The sequence below is a fragment of the Pristiophorus japonicus genome, chromosome 1 (assembly GCF_044704955.1).
Source record: "Pristiophorus japonicus isolate sPriJap1 chromosome 1, sPriJap1.hap1, whole genome shotgun sequence".
NCBI lineage: Eukaryota > Metazoa > Chordata > Chondrichthyes > Pristiophoridae > Pristiophorus > Pristiophorus japonicus.
In genome coordinates this window covers 429,342,958-429,365,586 of record NC_091977.1, presented here as the reverse complement: position 1 = coordinate 429,365,586, position 22,629 = coordinate 429,342,958, and the positions used below count along the sequence as shown (strand labels likewise).

General features: G+C 47.6%; 1 protein-coding gene across 16 annotated transcripts in view; it reads left to right on the top strand.

Moving 5' to 3' along the window:
- Positions 1 to 22,629, top strand: part of dtna (dystrobrevin, alpha) — a 709,829-nt gene that overhangs the window by 591,388 nt on the left and 95,812 nt on the right. For all 16 annotated transcript variants that reach the window (XM_070892657.1, XM_070892659.1, XM_070892667.1 and 13 more), the window contains 2 exons: positions 3,245 to 3,410; positions 7,875 to 7,964. In XM_070892657.1, the coding sequence (XP_070748758.1) occupies positions 3,245 to 3,410; positions 7,875 to 7,964 (256 nt within the window). The remainder of the gene's footprint in view (positions 1 to 3,244; positions 3,411 to 7,874; positions 7,965 to 22,629) is intronic.

Here is a 22,629-nt window from a genome sequence, read left to right as displayed (position 1 = left end):
GACCACCAACTTCGACCCTCCGACACACACACAATTGGCAATCGACATCACGGTTGACCACGAAGCTGAACTCACCATCCATAGCAGCCCAGCAAGGCCAGCTGCGCAGCAGCCCAGTAAAGGACCAACAACTCACCTACACCTGGATTTGTACCGAGACGATCGACTAGAGAGCGAAAGGCCCCAGATCGTCTCACCCTGTAAATAAGTGTGCTGTTGACTTTGGGAGGGTGTGATGTTATGTATGCAACCCTATGTAATCAGTATTATACCGCCACCAGAGGGCGTAACTGTTGGCGTCCCAAGGGATCCCAGCATCCCTTGGGAGCACTGTATACGAGCAGGCCTGCCATGCTGTATCAGCACTCTGGAGTTAGAATAAAGGAACTAAGGTCACACTTACTCACGTCTACAGTACTCAGTTACATTACTTTATTTGAGACATAACACAACCCATCTGACTTGTACAGGTCCCACCTCCCCCAGAAATGGTCCCAATGCCTCAGGAATCTAAAGCCCTCCCTCCTGCACCACCTCTCCAGCCACGCATTCATCTGCTCTATCCTCCTATTTCTATACTCACTAGCACGTGGCACTAGGAGTAATCCGGAGATTACTACCTTTGAGGTCCTGCTTTTTAATCTCTTTCCTAGCTCCCTAAAATCTGCCTGCAAGTCCTCGTCCCTCTTTCTGCCTATGTCATTGGTGCCAATATGGAACACAATCTCTGGCTGTTCACCCTCCTCCCTCAGAATGTACTGTAGCTGTTCAGTGACATCCTTGACCCTGGCACCAGGGAGGCAATATATCATACAAGAACACAAGAAATAGGAGCAGGAGTAGGCCATATGACCCCTCGATCTGAATATGGACTCAGCTCCACTTCCCTGCCCACTCCCATAACACTTTATTCCCTTATCGCTCAAAATTCTGTCCATCTCCGCCTTAAATATATTCAATGACCCAGCCTCCACAGCTCTCTGGGGCAGAGAATTCCACAGATTTACAACCCTCTGAGAAGAAATTCCTCCTCATCTCAGTTTCAAATGGGCAGCCCCATATTCTGAGACAATGCCCCCTGGTTTAGGTTCCCCTGAGTGGAACTATCCTCCCTGCATCTAACTTGTCGAGCCCTCTCATTATCTTAAATGTTTCAATAAGATCACCTCTCATTCTTCTGAATTCCTATGAGTATAGGCCCAACCTACTCAACCTATCTTCATAAGTCAACCCCCTCATCTCCGGAATCAACCGATTGAACCTTCTCTGTACAGCCTCCAATGCAAGTATATCCTTCCTTAAATACAGAGACCAAAACTGCACGCAGTACTCCAGGTGTGGCCTTACCAATACCCTGTACAGTTGTAGCAGGACTTCTCTGCTTTTATACTCTATCCCCCTTGCAATACAGGCCAACATTCTATTTTCCTTCCTGATTACTTGCTGTACCTGCATACTAACTTTTTGTGTTTCATGCACAAGGAGCCCCAGGTTCCTCTGTACTGAAGGACTTTGCATTTTTTTCCATTTAAATTATAATTTGCTTTTCTATTTTTTCTGCCAAAGTGGATAACCTCACATTTTCCTAAATTATACTCCATCTGCCAAATTTTTGCCCACTCACTTAACCTGTCTATATCACTTTGCAGATTTTTTGTGTCCTCCTCACAATTTGCTTTCCCACCCATCTTTGTATCATCAGCAAACTTGGCTACATTACATTTGATCCCTTCATCCAAGTCACTAATATAGATTGTAAATAGTTGAGGTCCCAGCACCGATCCCTGCGGCACCCCACTAGTTACTGTTTGCCAACCGGAAAATTACCTGTTTATCCCAACTCTCTGTTTTCTGTTAGTTAGCCATGCTAATATATTATCCCCAACCCCGTGAACTTTTATCTTGTGCAGTAACCTTTTATGTGGCACCTTACCGAATGCTTTCTGGAAATCTAAATACACCACATCCAATGGTTCCCCCTTATCTACCCTGCTCGTTGCATGCTCAACGAACTCCAGCAAATTTGTCAAACATGATTTCCTGTTCATAAAACCATGCTGACTCTGCGTGATTGAATTGTGCTTTTCCAAATGTCCCGCTACTGCTTCCTTAATAATGGACTCCAGCATTTTCCCAATGACAGATGTTAGGCTAACTGGTCTATAGTTTCCTGCTTTCTGTCTGTCTTTTTTAAATAGGGGCATTACATTTACAGTTTTCAGTTTCAGTTGCACTGGGATCTCCCCAGAATCCAGGAAATTTTGGTAGATTACAACCAATACATCCACTATCTCTGCAGTAACTTCTTTTAGGACCCTAGGAATCAAGCCATCAGGTTCAGGGGACTTGTCCACCTTTAATCCCATTATTTTACCTTCCTGCAGTTACGTTTGCAGCCGCAGAAGCGCATGTCTGTTCCCCTAACTATCAAGTCCTCTACCATTATTGCTTTTCCACTCTTCTGCCCCCCCCCCCCCTGCCCTCCCACCCCCCCCCCCCCCCACCCCACCCCTGTGCAGCTGACCCAGAATCCAGAACTGAAAACGGTTAGCAAGTGAGATGCACTCAGGGGACTCCTGCCATATCTGCCTGGCCCTCCTTGTCTGTCTGGTGGTCACCCTTTCCCTCTCTGCCTGCACACTCTTTAAGCTGCGGGGTGACCATTTCCTGAAACATGGTAACCACGAATTTCACAGCCTCGCACTGCAATGATGCCAGCCACCGCTCAAGCTCTGAAACCCGGAGTTCCCCCCCTCCCCCCGCAAGTCACTCACCATCCTGTCATCGGCATATATCTTCTTTGGCAATGGGTCAAGATCTCGGAAATCTCTACCTAACACCATTGTGAGAACACCATCAGTATAAGGACTGTTGTGGTTCAAGCAGAAAGCAGTTTTTAAAAGGTAGCTTTGTAGTTAAAGATTGAGAACTGGAACTGTCCATTGTGGAAGGTTTATTGTACTAACTTCTACCGTACGACCCTGTTCTGGACTGCTGAGTGGGAGGGACTGGTGTAAAGTGCAGAGGTCATCACTGAGTAAACTAAATGAATTGTTCTCATTCGCCATTACTAAAGAAGCTCAATTTGAAACAGTAAAGGAAGGTCAATTTAGTGAACTTGTATGCTCACGATGAAAAGATGGTCCTACTTCTCATTAAATTAATACAAAAAATAATTTTACAGTGTTACCCAAAAGATGTCTTCTGTGTAATATGTAGTAACAATATTTTTTATTATTTTCAGACTCAGGGGGCAGGATCCCCTCGTTCTTCACCAAGTCACACCATTAGTCGGTCTGTTCCTATTCCAATGCCTATCAGATCAACCTCTGCCTGCTCAACTCCAACCCATACACCTCAGGACTCGCTGACAGGGGTTGGAGGAGATGTACAGGAAGCATTTGCACAGAGTGAGTCAATCTCAATATTGCTGTTGGAAAAAGTAGATATTGGAGGAGAAATTGGTCCTCATTACACCTGTTTTTTTGGTGCGAAATGTATGCAGGGGGTGGGCCAATTCCGGGTGCGATCTCCTGCGCGCTACCCCGCCCCCACCCCCCCCCGCCCCTGCCACCCACTCAGAAGTACACCCGATGCTAAATTGGTACCTGGCAACTTCCAAGTGCCCTGGGAGTCAGTCTGAAACAGGCATTAGGCACCTTGAAAATGCTAATCAGAGGTCTGAAGCCTGTTTCAAACCTGTTGATGTCAAATCCGGTAAAAACCAGGTGGAGCAATTTGAGAAGGTACCAGCTCTTCCAGGTCAATGGCAGCCAAACCAGTAGACCTTAAAGGGACTGCAGAAAGCTACTGAAGGAGAGGTAAACTTAAATTTTTTCAATTACCTTAATGTGGAGCCAAGAGGAGGGAGGAGCTTTTGCTTCCTTCCCACCCGCCCACTCCTATTTACCTCCCCCGACCCAAATTTATTGGGCCAGAAATTCCGGCCTCCCGGATCCGTACGGAGTGTGTATGGACCCGGGAAGGCATTGCAAAAGCCGGTTTTCAGTGCACAATGCGCATGTGCTGAAAACTGGCTTTTCCAATCTGTCAAGCTGGAGCTTCACAGATCCTCCGTATCTCGGCAGCCAGGATATTTGCATGGGCAAGATTGCCGTATTTACCCATATCTTGCCCAGCGAATGTCCTGAAAACTCTTGCGCCTGATAAAAGCAGGCGCATAGCCTACTTTTACAGCCGTAAGAGTTTTAAAATGCACAAAACATTTTAAAATAAAATTATAAAAACACATTTTATTGTTAAAAATCCTCCCCACTACGGTAAGTTTATTTTAAACCATAATTAAAAAAACTTTTTTTTTTAAATCGGAAAAATATTTTTTTATAATACCTTTAATTTAAATTAATAAAAATATGTGGTGTATTTTTTCTATTTTTTATTTGAGTTTTGTGTGTTTTGGTCGGGTGGGGGGGTGTTCTCATTCATAATAATGGGAACTCCACCTTACGGAGTTCCCATTATTATGAATGAGAGCATACTTTACCTTGATTGACTGCCCAGAGACATGTGACTGCAGCTCCAGCCCTGCACATGTCCTGATGTGCACGCGCTGCTAAACACAGTCAGTGGAGGCCTCAGGACCGGGAACTCGCGTGGGCGAAGCTGCTTCAGGTAAGTTTTTCCCTTGATCGCCTGCGGGAAGCAGCCAACCAGGATTTCTGGGCCATTAGCATACATTCTCCCTCTTCCAAATTTTGATTTGCAATGAATAGAAAATAAAGGAATTCATCTAATTCTGGGGAATGAAGTGGGGCAAGTGGACCATCTTTCAGTGGGAGAGCATTTGGTGAACAGTGATTATAATATCATCAGCTTTAGAATAGTTATCGAAAAGGACATTAAAATACTTAACTGGAGGAGGGTTAACTTCATTGTGTTGAAAAGAGATCTGGCCCAGGTGGATTGGAAGCAAAACTTAGAAGGCAAAACAGTAATTGAATAATGGGAGTCCTTCAAAGAGGCAATGGCTTGGGTACAGAGTAGATACATTCCCACGAGGGGGAAAGGAAAGGCATCCAAAGCTAGAGCTCTCTGGAAGACTAAAAGTATAGGAGGGTAAAATGAGACGGAAAAAGGAGATGTACGACAATTGTAAGGTTAATAATACAGTAGAGAACCAAACTGAATCATAGAATCAAAAAATGTATGGTACAGAGGGAGGCCATTTGGCCTATTGTGTCTGTGACGGCCGAATAAGAGCTATCCAGCCTAATTCCATTCTCCAGCTCTTGGTCCGTAGCTCGACAGGTTATGGCATTCCAAGTACTTTCTAAATGCGATGAGGGTTTCTGCATCTCTCACTAAGTTTATCTCATCTAATATTTCACACTCCTCCTCCTTAACTACAATGACCCTCTCTTTTGTGAAGACAGACGCAAAGTATTCAATAAGAACCACACACACATCTTCCGTCTCCATACACAAGTTAACTTTCAATACTCTTTCTTTAATTATACACTTGCTCTTAATGTAATTATAAAACACCGTTGGGTTTTCATTGATTTTACTTGCCAATATTTTTTCATGCCCTCTCTTTGCTCAATTGATAAAAAAACTATCTCCTCTAAAAATCCTGTAACCGGGAATATTGAGCTGCCATTCCTGCCCTTCTTTCAGCCATGTTTTAGTAATAGCTATGACATCATACTTCCACGTGTCTATCTGTGCCCTCAACTCATCTGCCTTATTCACTAGATTCCTTGCATTGAAGTGTTTACCATTAAGCACTGCCAAACCCCTTTGTTGCCTATTTTCTAGCCTTTGTTTCCTCTGCCTTCCAAACTCACTTACTAATTTTCTGCCTTCCATTTCCAGCTATGCTTCTCTCCCTTCTGAATCTACTCTCAGGTTCCCATCTCCCTGCCAAGCTAGTTTAAACTCCTGAAAAGCATATAGGAAGTTCAGATGAGATCTAAAAAAGGGAATATGAGGAGCAAAAAGAGAATATGAGAATAGATTAGCAGCTAACATAAATGGAAATCCAAAAGTCTTTTATAAATACATAAATAATAAAAAGGTAGTCAAAGGATATCTTATTGTGGAGGCAGATGGCATGACCAAGGTATTAAAGGAGTACTTTTCATCTGTCTTCAATAGAGAAGAGAATGATGCCAATGTAGCAGTAAAAGAGGAGGCAGTTATATTGGATGGGATAAAAATAGATGAAGTGGATGTACTTAAAAGATAGGCAGTCCTCAAAGTAGAAACCTCACCTGGTCCAGATGGGTTGCATCCTAAGTTACTAAGGGAAGTAAGGGTGGAATTGTTGGGGCTCTGGTCAAAATCTTCCAATCCTCCTAGGATATAGGGGTAGTTTCAGAGAATAGGAGGATTGCAAATATTGCACCCCTGTTTAAAAAGAGGGAGAGGAATAAACCCAGCAACTACAAGCCAGTCAGCCTAACATAGGTGGTGGGGTAACTTTTAGAGACAATAATCCGGGACAAAATTAATTGGCATTTGGAAAAGTATAGGCTAATAATTTAAAGTCCATATGGATCTGTTAAAGGCTAACTGTTTGACTAACTTGATTGAGTTCTTTGATGAAGAAATGGAGAGGGTTGCTGAGGGTACTGCGGTTGATGTATATACGGACTTTCAAAAGGCATTTGACAAATTACCACATAAATAGACTTGTTAGCAAAATTAAAGCCCATGGGATTAAAGGGACATTGGCTAAAGGAGTAGTGATGAATAGTTGTTTTTAAGACTGGAGGGAATTATACAGTGGTGTTCCTCAAGGGTTAGTATTAGGACCACAGCTCTTTTTGACCTAAATTAATGACCTGAACATACAGGGCATAATTTCAAAGTTTGCAGATGATACAAAACTGGGAAATGTAGAAAACAATGAGGAGGATAGTAACAGACTTCAGGAGGACATAGACAGATTGGTAAAATGGGCAGTCATATGGCTGATGAAATTTATCTCAGAGAAGTGTGAAGTGATACATTTTGGTAGGAAGAATGAAAAGAGGCAATATGAACGAAATGGTACAATTTTAAAGGGGGTGCAGGAACAGAGAGACTTTGGGGTGTATGTACACAGATCTTTGAAGGTGGTAGAACACGTTGAGATGTTACAAAAGCATATGGAATCTTTAGCATTATTAATGGCAGAATAGAATACAAAAGCAAGGAAGTTATGCTAAACCTTTATAAAACACTGGTTCGGCTTCAGCTAGAGTATTGTGTACAATTCTGGGTACCACACTTTAGGAAGGATGGTGTGGCCTTGGAGAGGGTGCAGGAGATTTACCAGAATGGTACCAGGGGATGAGGGTCTTCAGTTATATGGAGAGACGAGAGAAGCTGGGGTTGCTTTCTTTAGAACAGAGAAGGTTAAGAGGAGATTTAATCGAGTTTGATAGAGTAAATAAAGAGAAACTATTTCCAGTGGCAGAAGGGTCAATAACAAGAGGGGACAGATTTAAGGTGATTGGCAAAAGAGCCAGAGGCAACATGAGGAAAAATATTTTACACAGCGAGTTGTTGTGATCTGGAATGTACTACCTGAAAGGGTGCTGGAAGCTGATTCAATAATAACATTCAAAAGAGAATTGGATAAATACTTGAAGGAAAAAAATTTACAAGGCAGTGAGGAAAGAGCAGGAGAGTGGAATTAATTGTGTAGCTCTATTGAAGAGCCGGCACAGGCACGGTGAGCCATATGGCCCCCTTCTGTGCTGTATCATTCTATGATTCTATGAATTCATGGAGTAGCAGAAATTTTTATTTTAAAAAGGCAAACATAATTTGGCATGCAAGCTCTGAAATGAAAAATTAAATTATAACATTACATTATGTATTGCCATGTGTTATTTTAAAATAAACATACCGTACTCTCTTTGTAGGCGCCAGGAGAAATTTGAGAAATGACCTGTTAGTGGCAGCAGATTCCATTACAAACACAATGTCCTCTTTGGTAAAAGAGCTGAATTCGGGTAAGTGATTGTATTTAGTATGAATCCTAATGCTGTATGGTATTTATATTACTCTAATACATTAATGTTATGATCAGCCTTATGATGAGGAGAAGACATTAGCCTTTTATGATCACTTTTCCAACCTTCAAGTTAGTTTTAAGTGACTTTGGTACCTGGACCCCAAATCTCTTTGTTCCTCTATCCTCCGCACTACTTTCCCACTTAACATTTTACCCCCATTTGCGATTCATACATCCAAAGTATACTATCTCATGCTTTGTTACATTAAATTGAATCTACCATCATTCTGCCTCATCATCATCATCATAGGCAGTCCCTCAACATCGAGGAAGACTTGCTTCCAATCTAAAGGTGAGTTCTCAGGTGACTGAACAGTCCAATACGGGAATTACAGTCTTTGTCACAGGTGGGACAGACAGTCGTTGGAGGAAAGGGTGGGTGGGGAGTCTGGTTTGTCGCACGCTCCTTCCGCTGCCTGTGCTTGTTTTCAGCATGCTCTCGGCAACGAGACTCGAGGTGCTCAGTGCCATCTCGGAAACTCTTCCTCCTCTTAGGGTGATCTTTGGCCAGGGACTTCCAGGTGTCAATGGGGATGTTGCACTTTATCAAGGAGGCTTTGAGGGTGTCCTTGAAACATTTCCTCTGCCCACCTGGAGCTCGCTTGCCATGTAGGAGTTCCAAGTAGAGCGCTTGCTTTGGGAGTCTTGTGTTGGGCATACGAACAAAGTGACCCACCCAACGGAGCTGGTCGAGTGTGGTCAGTGCTTTGATGCTGGAGATGTTGGCCTGTTCAAGAACACTGATGTTGGTTCGTCTGTCCTCCCAGTGGATTTGCATGATCTTGCGGAGACATTGTTGGTGGTATTTCTCCAGCAATTTGAGGTGCCTACTGCATATGATCCACGTCTCTGAGCCATACAGGAGGGCGGGTATCTTTACAGCCCTGTAGACCATAAGCTTGGTGGCAGATTTGAAGGCCTGATCTTCGAACACTCCCTTCCTCAGGCGGCCGAAGGCTGCGCTGGCGCACTGGAGGCGGTGTTGAAGCTCGTTGCGATGTCTGCCCTTGCTGATAATAGGCTCCTGAGGTATGGAAAGTGGTCTACGTTGTCCAGGGCCACACCGTGGATCTTGATGACTGGAGGGCAGTGTTATGTGGTGGGGTCAAGTTGGTGGAGGACCTTTGACTTATGGATGTTTAGTGTAAGGCCTATGCTTTCGTATGCCTCAGTGAAGATGTTGTCAATGACTTGGTGTTCAGCCTCTGAATATGCGCAGACGCAAGCATTGTCCGCGTACTGTAGTTTGACGACAGAGGGTGGAACGGTCTTGGACCTGGCCTGGAGGAGACGAAGGTTGAACAGGTACCCACTGGTTCTGTAGTTTAGTTCCACTCCAGCGGGGAGCTTTTTGAGCGTGAGGTGGAGGAAGATCGAGAAGAGAGTTGGCACGATGACGCAGCCCTGTTTGACCCCGGTCTGGACATTAATTGGGTCTGTGGTGGATCCGTTTGTCAGGATCATGGCTTGCATGTCATCATGGAGCAGGCGGAGGATGGCAACAAACTTCTGGGGGCAGCCGAAACGGAGGAGGACGCTCCATAGTCCCTCGCAGTTAACAGTGTCAAAGAAGGCCATATACAAGGATTGGTGCTGTTCCCTGCATTTCTCTTGCAGTTGCCGCGCTGTAACAATCATGTCCGTTGTACCCCGTAGTGGACGGAATCCGTACTGTGACTCCGGAGGAGCTCCTCAGCCACAGGGAGAATACGGTTGAGGAGGATTCTAGCAATGACTTTCCCAGTGGCCGAAAACAGGGTGATTCCTCTGTAGTTACCGCAGTCGAACTTGTCCCCTTTTTTAAAGATGATCACGATTACTGCATCTCTGAGATCCCCGGCATGCTTTTCTCCTTCAAGATGAGAGAGATGAGGTCATGCATTCGTGCCAATAGTGCCTCTCCGCCATATTTTAGTGCCTCAGCGGGGATTCCATCTGCTCCTGATGCCTTGTTCTTGAGCTGACGGATGGCCTTTTCTACCTCGTGCAGGGCTGAGGTTTTGCTGAGATGGTGGCAGGTAGCATGCTGCAGGATGGAGTCGAGGACACTCGTGTCAAAGGCAGAGTCTCGATTAAGCAGATCTTCGAAGTTGCTCCTTCCAGCGGGTCCTGACTGCCTCGATGTCCTTGATGAGTGTCTCCCCGTTCTTGGCCAGCAGTGGGGTGGGGTCTTGGGTGCTTGGGCTGTAGGTGGACTTGACTGTGGTGAAGAATCCTCGCACATCATGGCTGTCAGCCAGCTGCTGAATCTCTTGTGCTTTCTCCACCCACCATCTATTGTTTAAGTCGTGGGTTTTTTGTTGGACCTCGGCCTTAAGCTGCTTTGCTGCTCCTGAGTTGGATGTTGTTTTAAGTTCAGAAATTCCCTGCGCTTGCGAATTATTAGCTCTTGGATCTCCTGGTCGTTCTCATCAAACCAGTCCTGGTGTTTCCTGGTTGGTCGACACCCCAAAGTATTTTTCCTACCCTAAAACCCGTGCTGCAAGGGCCCACTGCCCATCCCCGATCCCGCAATCTCAACTTACTTTCCAGATTGATCTCCCTGCTACCAAGTCCCTCCCACTGAACCCTCGTTTCTCGCTCCCCACTGACCGACTCAGCTGCTCCAACCGACCCTCGGCGATCTCAACGGCGGTGAGCTTCCGACCAGCTTCAAATACAGGTTTGGGCCCTACCTTCATTCCTTGCCCTCACGCAGGAGCCTTCCCTTCCGCGACATTTGAGCCTCCATCCCTCCAATGACGTCCTGGCCTTCATCCCTCTGGCGATGTTCGGGCCTCCATCTCTCCGGCGATGTCCTGGCCTCCATCCCTCCGGCAACGTCCTGGCCTCCATCCCTCCGGTGATGTCCTGGCCTCCATCCCTCCGGCAACGTCCTGGCCTCCATCCCTCCGGCGATGTCCTGGCCTCCATCCCTCCGGCAATGTCCTGGCCTCCATCCCTCCGGCGATGTTCGGGCCTCCATCCCTCCGGCAACGTCCTGGCCTCCATCCCTCCGGCAACGTCTTGGCCTCCATCCCTCCGGCGATGTTCGGGCCTCCATCCCTCCGGCAACGTCCTGGCCTCCATCCCTCCGGCAACGTCTTGGCCTCCATCCCTCCGGCGATGTTCGGGCCTCCATCCCTCCGGCAACGTCTTGGCCTCCATCCCTCCGGCGATGTTCGGGCCTCCATCCCTCCGGCAACGTCCTGGCCTCCATCCCTCCGGCAACATCTTGGCCTCCATCCCTCCGGCGATGTTCGGGCCTCCATCCCTCCGGCAACGTCCTGGCCTCCATCCCTCCGGCGATGTTCGGGCCTCCATCCCTCCGGCAACGTCCTGGCCTCCATCCCTCCAACGACGTCCAGGCCTTCATCCCTCCGGCGATGTTCGGGCCTCCATCCCTCCGGCGATGTTCGGGCCTCCATCCCTCCGGCAACGTCCTGGCCTCCATCCCTCCGGCAACGTCCTGGCCTCCATCCCTCCGGCGATGTTCGGGCCTCCATCCCTCCGGCGATGTTCGGGCCTCCATCCCTCCGGCGACGTCCTGGCCTCCATCCCTCCGGCAATGTTTGGGCCTCCATCCCTCCGGCAACGTCCTGGCCTCCATCCATCCGGCAACGTCCTGGCCTCCATCCCTCCGGCAACGTCCTGGCCTCCATCCCTCTGGCGACGTTCTGGCCTCCATCCCTCCGGCAACGTCCTGGCCTCCATCCCTCCGGCGACGTCCTGGCCTCCATCCCTCCGGCAATGTTTGGGCCTCCATCCCTCCGGCAACGTCCTGGCCTCCATCCCTCCGGCAACGTCCTGGCCTCCATCCCTCCGGCGATGTTCGGGCCTCCATCCCTCCGGCGATGTTCGGGCCTCCATCCATCCGGCGATGTTCGGGCCTCCATCCATCCGGCGATGTTCGGGCCTCCATCCCTCTGGCGATGTTCGGGCCTTCATTCCATTCTGCCTACTTATTTAATCTCTTGATATCCGTTTTCAATCTATACCTCCTTGCTCAGTATCATCCACAAACTTGAATGAATTCCTCTCTATTACAGAGGTCATTTTTAATATATGCTGTAAAGCTTAGGTCCACAATTGATCCCTACCACTTTGAATAGATTCTACTGTTGGACCATAGATTTACCAACGAATAATTTTTCCCATACTATTCCAGCCAATTCCTTCCTCATTCCTTCAACTTTATTCTTAATTCAATCCAAAACCTTGTTTTGTGACCCTTCTTTCTCCACTTCAAGCCTGTGTTATGGTCACTAGTCCCAAGATGTTGTCTTCCTAGCAAGTCCCTAGTTTGTTACTCATAACGAAATCAAGTATTGCCTTATCAGGTTGACAACATGCTGCTTTAGAAAATCTGAAATGCATTCAATAAATTGTTTGCTACATATTTTTGCTATTTTTCTCCCAGTCCGAACAGATTGAAATCAACTATTATTGTCATTTTTCTTCTTATAGGGGATGAATATATACATGCATTAAATCATCACAGTCTGGAGATCTTCCTGCCCATAGTGATTCCATCGAATGATTATATTAATTTAAATCTCCTTTCTCTCACCATGATTACATTAATATGACACCATCCCTGCCCGCCGCCCTCCCGCCTCCCATTTTTCTATTTTCGCTATCCTTTCTTTAGAAAATTCTATGGGCTAGAACCTCCACTTTTTTTACATGCTTAACACCCACTTAACGCCTATTTTACCGCTGAAATGACGTATAACGCCCATATATCGTCCATTTTGGCACAAAATGGAAACTGACGGGCATTTTTAGGAAACTTTTCGCTGAGCGTTACTTTCCCTATGTGCTTAACGCCGGGAAAAAATATTACTGCCTGCCCACTTTTTTTGGGTGGAATCATCAGAATGGGCAAAATCAACGCCCATAATATCGGCCAGCATTACTTTCCGCACAGAATTAATGCTGAGATTCAATAATACCGCACGGCCATTTTTTTTTTGTCGTAAAGAGCACATTTGGCGAAACTAACACCCAGGAGATCGCCCAGCGTCACTGTCACCACCTCGCACACATATCGCCCACAATATCGCTCGCCAAAAAAACGCCCCAAAAAAGTGGAACTGTTCTGAACTAAAGCCAGCGGTGTGGCTGCCGTTTTTTAAATCGCAGGCCACTTCATTCAAAAGGCTGCTTCAATTTTGGGGGAGTTTGCATTGACTCTGGAGTTCTTCTCAGGTGAAGTGAACACCTCAACAGACATATTTTCAGACTCTGGACTATTGGGGGTTTACTCTAGGTGTATTTTAGTGAGGAAACCATTTCTCAGCCTGCATCGATTAATATGCAGATGCTGCAGAGTGCAGATGGCTCATTGTGTGATGCACATCATTATGTCCCCAATTTAAGAGGTGCAAGAATGAGGAGGAGGGCCAGACCATGCACACCCCGCACGTACAGGGAAAAGAGGTCTTACCTCGACATGTCCGACCACACCTACCTTCGGAGACTGCGCTTCCATAAGGTGATGATCAATGAAATATGTGAGCTTATCAGGCCACATATGCAGCCTGCCATCAGGACATCAGTGTCGGTCAAGGTCACCGCAGCACTGTCTTTCTGCTTCCCCATGACCACAGAGGCTCAGACTGACGGGGCTGGAGCATTCTACTGCATTGCTAAGTTCCCCAGGGTGCAGGGAGCTATACAGTACACTTACATCGCCATGCGGCAACCTTCTCAGGACCCGGAGCGTTTTTGTGACACAGAAGGATTCCACTCCCTGAAGGTCCAACTAGTTGTCGACCACAACCAGACCATACTGGCAATGAATGCCAAATGTCCGTGCACCTCACATCCTGCATGAGAGCGCTGTCTCTAACATGTTTAAGAGTCAGCCACAAGGACAATGCTGGATGCTTGGTGACAACCGATATGGCCGAGCCACCTGGTTGATGACCGCCCCCCGCGTGACACTCACACCGAGGCCGACAAATGATACAACCAGAGCCACAGAGACACACACAATGTAGTCTAGAAAATAATAAATGTGCTTAAGCAGCGCTTCTGATGTCTTGACTACTTAGGAGGGGAGCTACAATACAACTCTGAGCAAGTAGGTAAATTCATGGTTGTGTGCTCGATGTTGCATAACCTGGCTATCAGGAGGGGCCAAGAATTGCCAGAAGGTACTGATGCTCCACCTCAGGAGAGAGAGGAAGAGAACAACGAGGGGCTGAAGGCTGACCTAGGGCCAGACAATCAGGCTGGCTATACAGCCATGCCCACGACCCCCTCCAGACCGCAGGAAAGGGCCCGTAGTGGCTACATAGCTGCAAGACTCTTACGTGAAGAGCTGATATCTGAACGATTTGCCTGAAAGAACGTTGACGTGAGTGACAATGCTGACACACTGCTGTGTGTGTGCAGCTCAGACATCAATGGTGTCCATCACCTTGGTGCCAGTTAAAGTTTACGTTGATTGAAGTTAAATTGTATTTAACCCTTTCATGTTAAGGAATCACCAGTGTGTAACGGTCCAGCTATCTGAGACAATGCGCAACAAGGTTATGTTCAATAAAAAAACTCTTATACCAACATTGGTCTGAAATCAGAAGTATCACAGGCAATAACACCCAACCCCCACCCACACCCCACTGTTTCCACCATTGACATCAATCAAATGTTCAACATGTCCAGCAACACAGAACACAAAAGGCAAAGCAGAAGGGTGGTCTCCAGCCCCCATACAGTACAACAAATTGCATACAGCCAGATGGAGATATAACACAGACATCACCTGCGGACATGCACCTCACTTTCCTTTCCACCTCCCCTTCTTCTCCCCACCTCTATCCTTTCCCCTCCTTGCTCCACGGTGCCTCATTGGGGGGGATGAAGGCAGATGCGGTGGTTGCACACGTACGGGAGCGGGGGTGCCGAGGGGGCAACATTCTCTGATGCAGAAGCAGGATCTTGGTCCTTGCTCTCATCTGTCATTCACAGTGGTAGTGCGGAACCTAGGGGTGAAGTGCCACGCTCCGGGACCACTGAGCGGCCTGTGGCAGCAGTGTTCCTGGCTATCGCATCCAGGGCCTCCGCCATCTACGGAATGTACTCAGTCATGGTGGCCATCTGTCTGGAGATGCCCCCCAATGCTTCGATGAGCTGGTCACCAATGTCTACAGTCCTCCTGGACAACTGTACCATCTCTCCGCTCTCATGTCGTGCTCGTGGAACAGACGTGCCGCGTCCACAAGGCCTCCATGGGGTTGGCGCTGTCCTGGGGACAAATGGGGTGCCCTGTGGTGAGGTGCTTGGGGCCGGTACCTCAAAGTGGAGGCGGGAATGACCGGGAGGACCACTAGATGGCTTTGGGGTGGAATGGCTTCTGGAGCGTGGCGATGCAGGTTCCTCGAAGTCCGTGCTCTCCTCCGTGGAGAACAGACCCAACGGATTGACAGGCGAGAATCGGAACTCCTAAGTACCAGATGTAGGATCGTCTGGAGAGTCGGGCCCCGCGCCACCACTTTCTGGCCTCTGTGGTCTTGCCTTGGGACGCGCTGCTGGCTGAGCTGCAAAACACAAATGAGGTTATTGGAGGAGAAGGGGGTGCTAGGGTCACAAGGTGAGTCCAGCGCAACACACAGCAAATGCATGACAAAAGCACCACCGCTCTCAAAATCATCATAGACATCACATTTCATGACCATCAACACATTTGTATTGCAATGATTTTCATTAGGCCAGCATTATTTCTGTGACAATTTTAGAAATCATCTATCATATTTGATTATTCGGATATGAGTGGGTGTGGCTTTACATTACGCAACGGTGTAAGCTTTACTCACGTGGCATCACTTCAGGGTCTGCAGATGCGTCCATGGCTGTCCGGGTGTGCTTCCCCACGTGTGCGAGCACCCACTCCTCCATCTCAGTGATGTCGCTGGGCCCCCCACCCGTTCGCCTCTGCACGGACCTCACCGTCGATAGTTTCTTCTGTAAAAGGTGACAGGACGACATGGCATGAGATCATTGCGTGATATCATTGCTAGGTACTGTCACAGAGACTGATACAAAACATAACCGACAGATGTAATCATGATTATTTTGATCCTGTAACCAGGACTGTTGAGATACCATACCTGCCCCTCTTTTACCCATGTCTCTATAATAGCTATAATATCATACTCCCAAGTGTCTATCTGTGCTCTCAGCTCATCTGCCTTATTCAGACCGAAGTTTCTCACCCTCAAACTGAATTTGTAATTCTAACATGCTGTGATCACTCTTCCCTAGCGGATCCTTACCTATGAATTCATTAACTAGTCCTATCCCAGTGCCACGAGATAGTGAGTACAGAAATAGGATAGAGCAAATGAATGTGTGGCTGGAGAGATGGTGCAGGAGGGAGGGCTTTAGACTCCTGAGGCATTGGGATCGCTTCTGGCGGGTGGGACCTGTACAAGCCGAATGAATTGCACCTCAACAGAGCTGGGATCAATATCCTCACGGAGGGTTTAAACTAGCTTGCTTTGAAGTATATACCATTTAGAAATGCCAGACCTCCTTGTTGACTATTTTCTAGCTGTAGTTTCCTCTGTACTTCAAATTCACTTTCTACATTTTTGCTTTCTAATTCCAGCTTTACTCCCCTCCCTACTGATTCTATTCTCAGGTTCCCATCCCCCTGCCAAGCTAGGTTATCCATTTTGATAGGATGAATAAAAAAGCAAATGATCATTTAAATGGAGAGAGACGACAAAATGCCTTGGAATGAATGATCATAGCATGGTTGAATTTCAAATTCAGATGGAGGGTGAGAAAGTTGGACCTCTAACCAGCGTACTAAGCTTAAATAAAGGAGACTATGAAGGTATGAGGGCAGAGTTGGCTAAAGTGGACTGGAAAAATAGATTGAAGTGTAGGACAGTTGATGAACAGTGGTGTAGATTCAAGGAGATATTTCACAACTCTCAAGAAAAATACATTCCAGTGAGGAGAAAAGGGTGTAAAAGAAAATATAGCTATCCGTGGCTAACTAAAGAAATAAAGGATGGTATCCAATTAAAAACAAGGGCATACAAAGTGGCCAAAACTAGTGGGAGGACAGAAGATTGGGAAGCTTTTAAAAGCCAGCAAAGAATGACTAAAAAAAATGATTAAGAAAGGGAAGATAGACTATGAAAGTAAACTAGCACAAAATATAAAAACAGATAGCAAGAGTTTCTATCGGTATATAAAAAGGAAAAGTGTGACTAAAGTACATGTTGGTCCCTTAGAGGGCAAGACTGGAGAATTAGTAATGGGGAACATGGAGATGGCAGAAACTCTGAACAAATATTTTGTATCAGTCTTTACAGTAGAGGACACTAGCAATGGACCCAAGTTTCGGGCCGCGCCTAGAACGGCGCAGCCCCGACCTGGACGCCCATTTTTCGCGTCACAAAGTGCGCCTAAAAAAAACTTGCGTATTCTCCGGCTCCCTGCTGATCCTCTGGAGTCGGGCGTGGTGCAGCATGAGCTGTAGGGGAGGGAGCCAGGTCCAAGCGCTGAAAACAGTGCCGGTACCTCTGCACAAGCGCGCTACAGTGGGCGCGCATGTGCAGTAGCTCCAGGCGCCCAAAACTGTGTGGGAGGGGCCTGAAGCACGCAGCCCCTAGCCCTGGCCCAATGGCCTCACTGGGGCTGCGTGCATAAGGCTGCCTCCCATGCCCAGCTCCTGCTTCCGCCCGACCCGACTCGACTCCCGCTTCCCCCCCAGACCGGACCCGACACCGACCCGACTCCCGCTTCCCCGCCACCTCCCCCGTCCCCGGACCCGACCCGACCCCCCAGACTGGACACGACCCGCACTCCCCCCGCCCCCCCCCGACCGGAACCGAACCGACCTCCCTCCCACCACCCCCCCCGACCCGACCGGCGCTCCCGACCCCCCCCCCCCACTCGGACCGGACCCAACCTGACCTCCCTCCCCCGCCCCCGCGACCCGAACCGACCCAACCCGACCCTTCCTGCGCTCCCTCCCTACCTGAACCAACCCTCCCTCCCTCCTCCCACCCCCGACCCGACCCGCGCTCCCGACCCCGACCCACGCTCCACCCGACCCGACCCACGCTCCACCCGACCCGACCCGCGTTCCCGACCCCGGACCCCGGACCCGACCCGACCCAACGCCACCTACCTGTAAATCTGGTGCTGGGGACGGGCCCTGCCCGAAGTCGTGGGCCCGGCCGGGCCCGGCCCGTTCAGCCTCCCTCCCCCTTCTTTCCCCCCCCCCCACTTCTCCTTTCCCCCCCTCCTCATTTCCCCCCCTTCTCCTTCCCCCCCCTTTACCCCCCCTCTCCTTTCACCCCCTCTCCTTCCCCTTCTATCCCCCCTTCTCTTTCCCCTTCTCCTCTCCCCCCCTTTCCCCTTCTCCTCTCCCCCCCTTCTCTTTCCCCTTCTCCTCCTCCCCCCTTCCCCTCCTCCCCCCGTTTCCCTTTTCCTCCTCCCCTTTTCCCCCCCTTCGCCTTCTCCTTCCCCCCTTCCCCTTCTCCCCCCCTTCCCCTTCTTCCCTTCCCCTTTTCCTCCCCCCTTCCCCTTCTCCTCCCCCCCCTTTCTCTCCCCCTGTCCCTCTCCCTCCCCTCCCCTCCCCTCCCCCTGCCCCCCTCCCTCCCCTCGCTGTCAGAAACACAGACACTGACAGACAGAGAGTGAGAGACACACACAGACAGACAGACAGAGAGATAGAGACACTGACAGAGACACACTGGGGTGGGGGGGGGGCATCCCAGCACGCTGTTGGAGGGCTCCCGGTGCTGCAGTCGGTAAGTAGAAAATGTTTTATTTATTGATTTAAAAAAAAAATTATTTCTTATTAATTTTTTTTGATTGATTTATTGGTTGATTTATTGATGTTTTTATCATTTATTATTGATGATAGCTCTTTATTTGTAAAACTGAAGTGTTTAATGTTTATAAACTTCCCTTTAAACCACCCCCCCCATTCCCTACACCTGATTTGTAACCTACACCTGATTTTCTAAAGTGTAGACAAGGTTTTTTCGAGCGTACAAAAATCTTCACTTACTCCATTCTAAGTTAGTTTGGAGTAAGTTTTCACTGCCGAAACTTTGAAAACAGGCGTAAGTGGCCGGACACGCCCCCTTTTGAAAAAAAAATTCTGTTCCAAAGTGAAACTGTTCTAACTGACTAGAACTGGAGCAAACTAAATGCCGAGAATTTGAATTTCTAAGATATTCCGTTCTACACCAGTTGCTCCAAAAAATCAGGAAGCAACTGAGGCCGAAACTTAGGCCCAATATCCCACCAGTGAATAGTCAAGGGGTTATAGAGGGGGAGGAACTTAACACAATCACAATCACTAAGGAGGTGGCACTCAGTAAGATTATGGGACTAAAGGCAGATAAATCCACTGGACCTGATGGCTTGCATACTAGGGTCTTAAGAGAAGTAGCGGCAGGGATTGTGGATGCATTGGTTGTAATTTACCAAAATTCCCTGGATTCTGGGGAGGTCCCAGCAGATTGGAAAACTGCAAATGTAACGCTCCTATTTAAAAAAGGAGGCAGACAAAAAACAGGAAACTATAGACCAGTTAGCCTAACATCTGTGGCTGGGAAAATGTTGGAGTCCATTATTAAAGAAGCAGCAGCAGGACATTTGGAAAAGCAAAATTCGGTCAGGCAGAGTCAGCATGGATTTATGAAGGGGAAGTCATGTTTGACAAAATTGCTGGAGTTCTTTGAGGATGTAACGAACAGGGTGGATAAAGAGGAACCAGTGGATGTGGTATATTTGGACTTCCAGAAGGCATTTGACAAGGTGCCACATAAAAGGTTTCTGCACAAGATAAAAGTTCACGGGGTTGGGGGTAATATATTAGCATGGATACAGGATTGACTAACTAACAGAAAACAGAGTCGGGATAAATGGTTCATTCTCTGGTTGGCAATCAGTAACTAGTGGGGTGCCGCAGGGATCAGTGCTGGGACCCCAACTATTTACAATCGATATTAACGACTTGGAAGAAGGGACTGAGTGTAACGTAGCCAAGTTTGCTGCCGTTACAAAGATGGGAGGAAAAGCAATGTGTGAGGAGGACACAAAAAATCTGCAAAAGGACATGGACAGGCTAAGTGAGTGGGCAAAAATTTGTCAGCTGGAGTATAATGTTGGAAAGTGTGAGGTCTTGCACTTTGGCAGAAAAAAATCCAAGAGCAAGTTATTATTTAAATGGAGAAAGATTGCAAAGTGCTGCTGTACAGAGGGACCTGGGGGTACTTGTGCATGAAACACAAAAGGATAGTATGCAGGTACAGCAGTAATCAGGAAGGCCAATGGAACCTTGGCCTTTATTGCAAAGGGGATGGCGTATAAAAGCAGGGAAGTTTTACTGCAGCTATATAAGCCTTTGCTGAGGCCACACCTGAAATACTACATGCAGTTTTGGTTTCCATATTTACGAAAGGATATACTTGCTTTGGAGGCAGTTCAGAAAAGGTTCACTCGATTGATTCCGGGGATGAGGGGGTTGACTTATGAGGAAAGGTTGAGTAGGTTGGGTCGCTACTCATTTGAATTCAGAAGAATAAGAGGTGATCTTATTGAAATGTATAAGATTATGAGGGGGCTTGACAAGGTGGATGCAGAGAGGATGTTTCCACTGATGGAGGAGACTAGAACTAGAAGGCATGATCTTAGAATAAGGGGCCGCCCATTTAAAACAGAGATGAGGAGAAATTTCTTCTTTCAGAGGGTTGTAAAACTGTAGAATTCGCTGCCTCAGAGAGCTGTGGAAGCTGGGACATTGAATAAATTTAAGACAGAAATAGACAGTTTCTTAAACGATAAGGGGTTATGAGGAGCGGGCGGGGAAGTGGAGCTGAGTCCATGATCAGATCAGCTATGATCTTATTAAATAATGGAGCAGGCTCGAGGGACCGTATGGCCTACTCCTGTTCCTATTTCTTATGTTCTTATGTTCCTTCCTCCCAAAGCAGCCACATCATATCCACACATGCCTTTAGTCACTCTGAGCTCCCTCTCTCTGTCTCCTCTTCTGCGCATGTCATGATGACCCTTGACCTCCTGAATCACAGGAATCGAACATTGCCATGCTGTTGCTAAGAACGGCGACACTTTACGGCAGAAGGTCAGCGAGATTTAACGCTACCGCCCATTTCATATCGCTCGCGGTAACGCCCATTTTCAAAAATGGAGACTCGGTGCTTTGAGAATGGGCGAGAAGCCAGCGATCTGAAAACCTTTTTTTACCGCCCATGTCGGAAATAACGCCCATTTTTGGGCGATAAGCACAAAAGTGGAAAATCTAGCCTTATATCCTGGTCTATTTATCTCCAATCTTGCCTGGGCTGCAGCCAGCTCTCTGTAATTGCTTCCACATCATGTTCTTCTCGCTGGATTTATACCATTCATCAATGTTTCCTTTAAGCTGCGCATCCACTCGGCCACATAGCATTCTGAAGATCCCGCACAGCTGGTAAGCCGGCTTTTAACCAGAAAAAACGTGCATGGGTGGAATTTTGAAAGGCCCATGCAGCCTGATTAAGGGGCCACGCGGGCAAAAAAAATTAGAGGGAACATTGCTCATTCTTCTTAATTTATTTGGAATACTCTAAGGACTGGATTTTCAGTTCATTGCCACCTCTGTTTTCGCCCCGGAGGGGCGGTAATGGCGGCAGAAAACTTTTCCGGGCTGGCAGCCTGCTTCCCGCGCCACGCCGGGACATTCGGTGCCGGGTTTGTGGGGGCGCGGAGCAGTACCGCCTGGGAAAGGCGAGCCGGTGTGCAACGCCGCTGGTTGCAACATCAGCTCGAAATTTGAAACTCGCCCGATCTGTAGCGCCCTGCAGCGCACCCTAGTGGGACCGCCTGGGAAAGCTGCCATTTCCAGCTGTAGCAGCTGCAGTGAGGAAAGGAATGACTACCTAAGGTAAGTGTGATTGGTTTTTTTTTTGCGATTCATCTAGAGGTGGCGTCAGTAAAGTATTGGGAATGTTTTTAGTGGGGCTTTTTTCATTTTTTTTCCCACGGAAGCCTTTCTTAGGGCACTCCGAGGCCGGCTGCTTTTATCAGGATTTTCAGTTGCTCAACCACCTTAGCACCCTAAAAGAGATGTGGAACGCCTCCCTTAGCGCTTCGCTCTACACTCAGGGCCCAGCTGGTGAATTTTGCGGCTGGAGACACAAACCATTTCCCAGTACAAAATTTACCGTTCCACCTGGATTAACAACGCATCAGAGATGCGACCGAATTTCCACCCCTAAGTATTGTATAAATACAACTTGTTCGATTAACTGTCTTCCCTCTCTTAGCTTTTCCACCCATTGGTCCTCTTCCCTGTTAACTTTTACCACCTTGCTTAATTTCTATAAACTTTCCACCTCCACATCCGAATTTTTTCTCTCAATTCCCTCCCATGTTATCTAGGTCAATTTAGTGAAGCCCATCGAGTCTGTGCTGCTTTTCCCAATCCAGAACTAGTCCCAATGCTCTAAGAATCTAAAATCTTCCCTTTTACACCATCTGTGAAGCCACTTACTTTCAAGGCTCACACATGAATAATAACTACTGACAGCGACTGAAATACTTGGACCATAACCCATTAAAAAATACCTCAAAGAGAG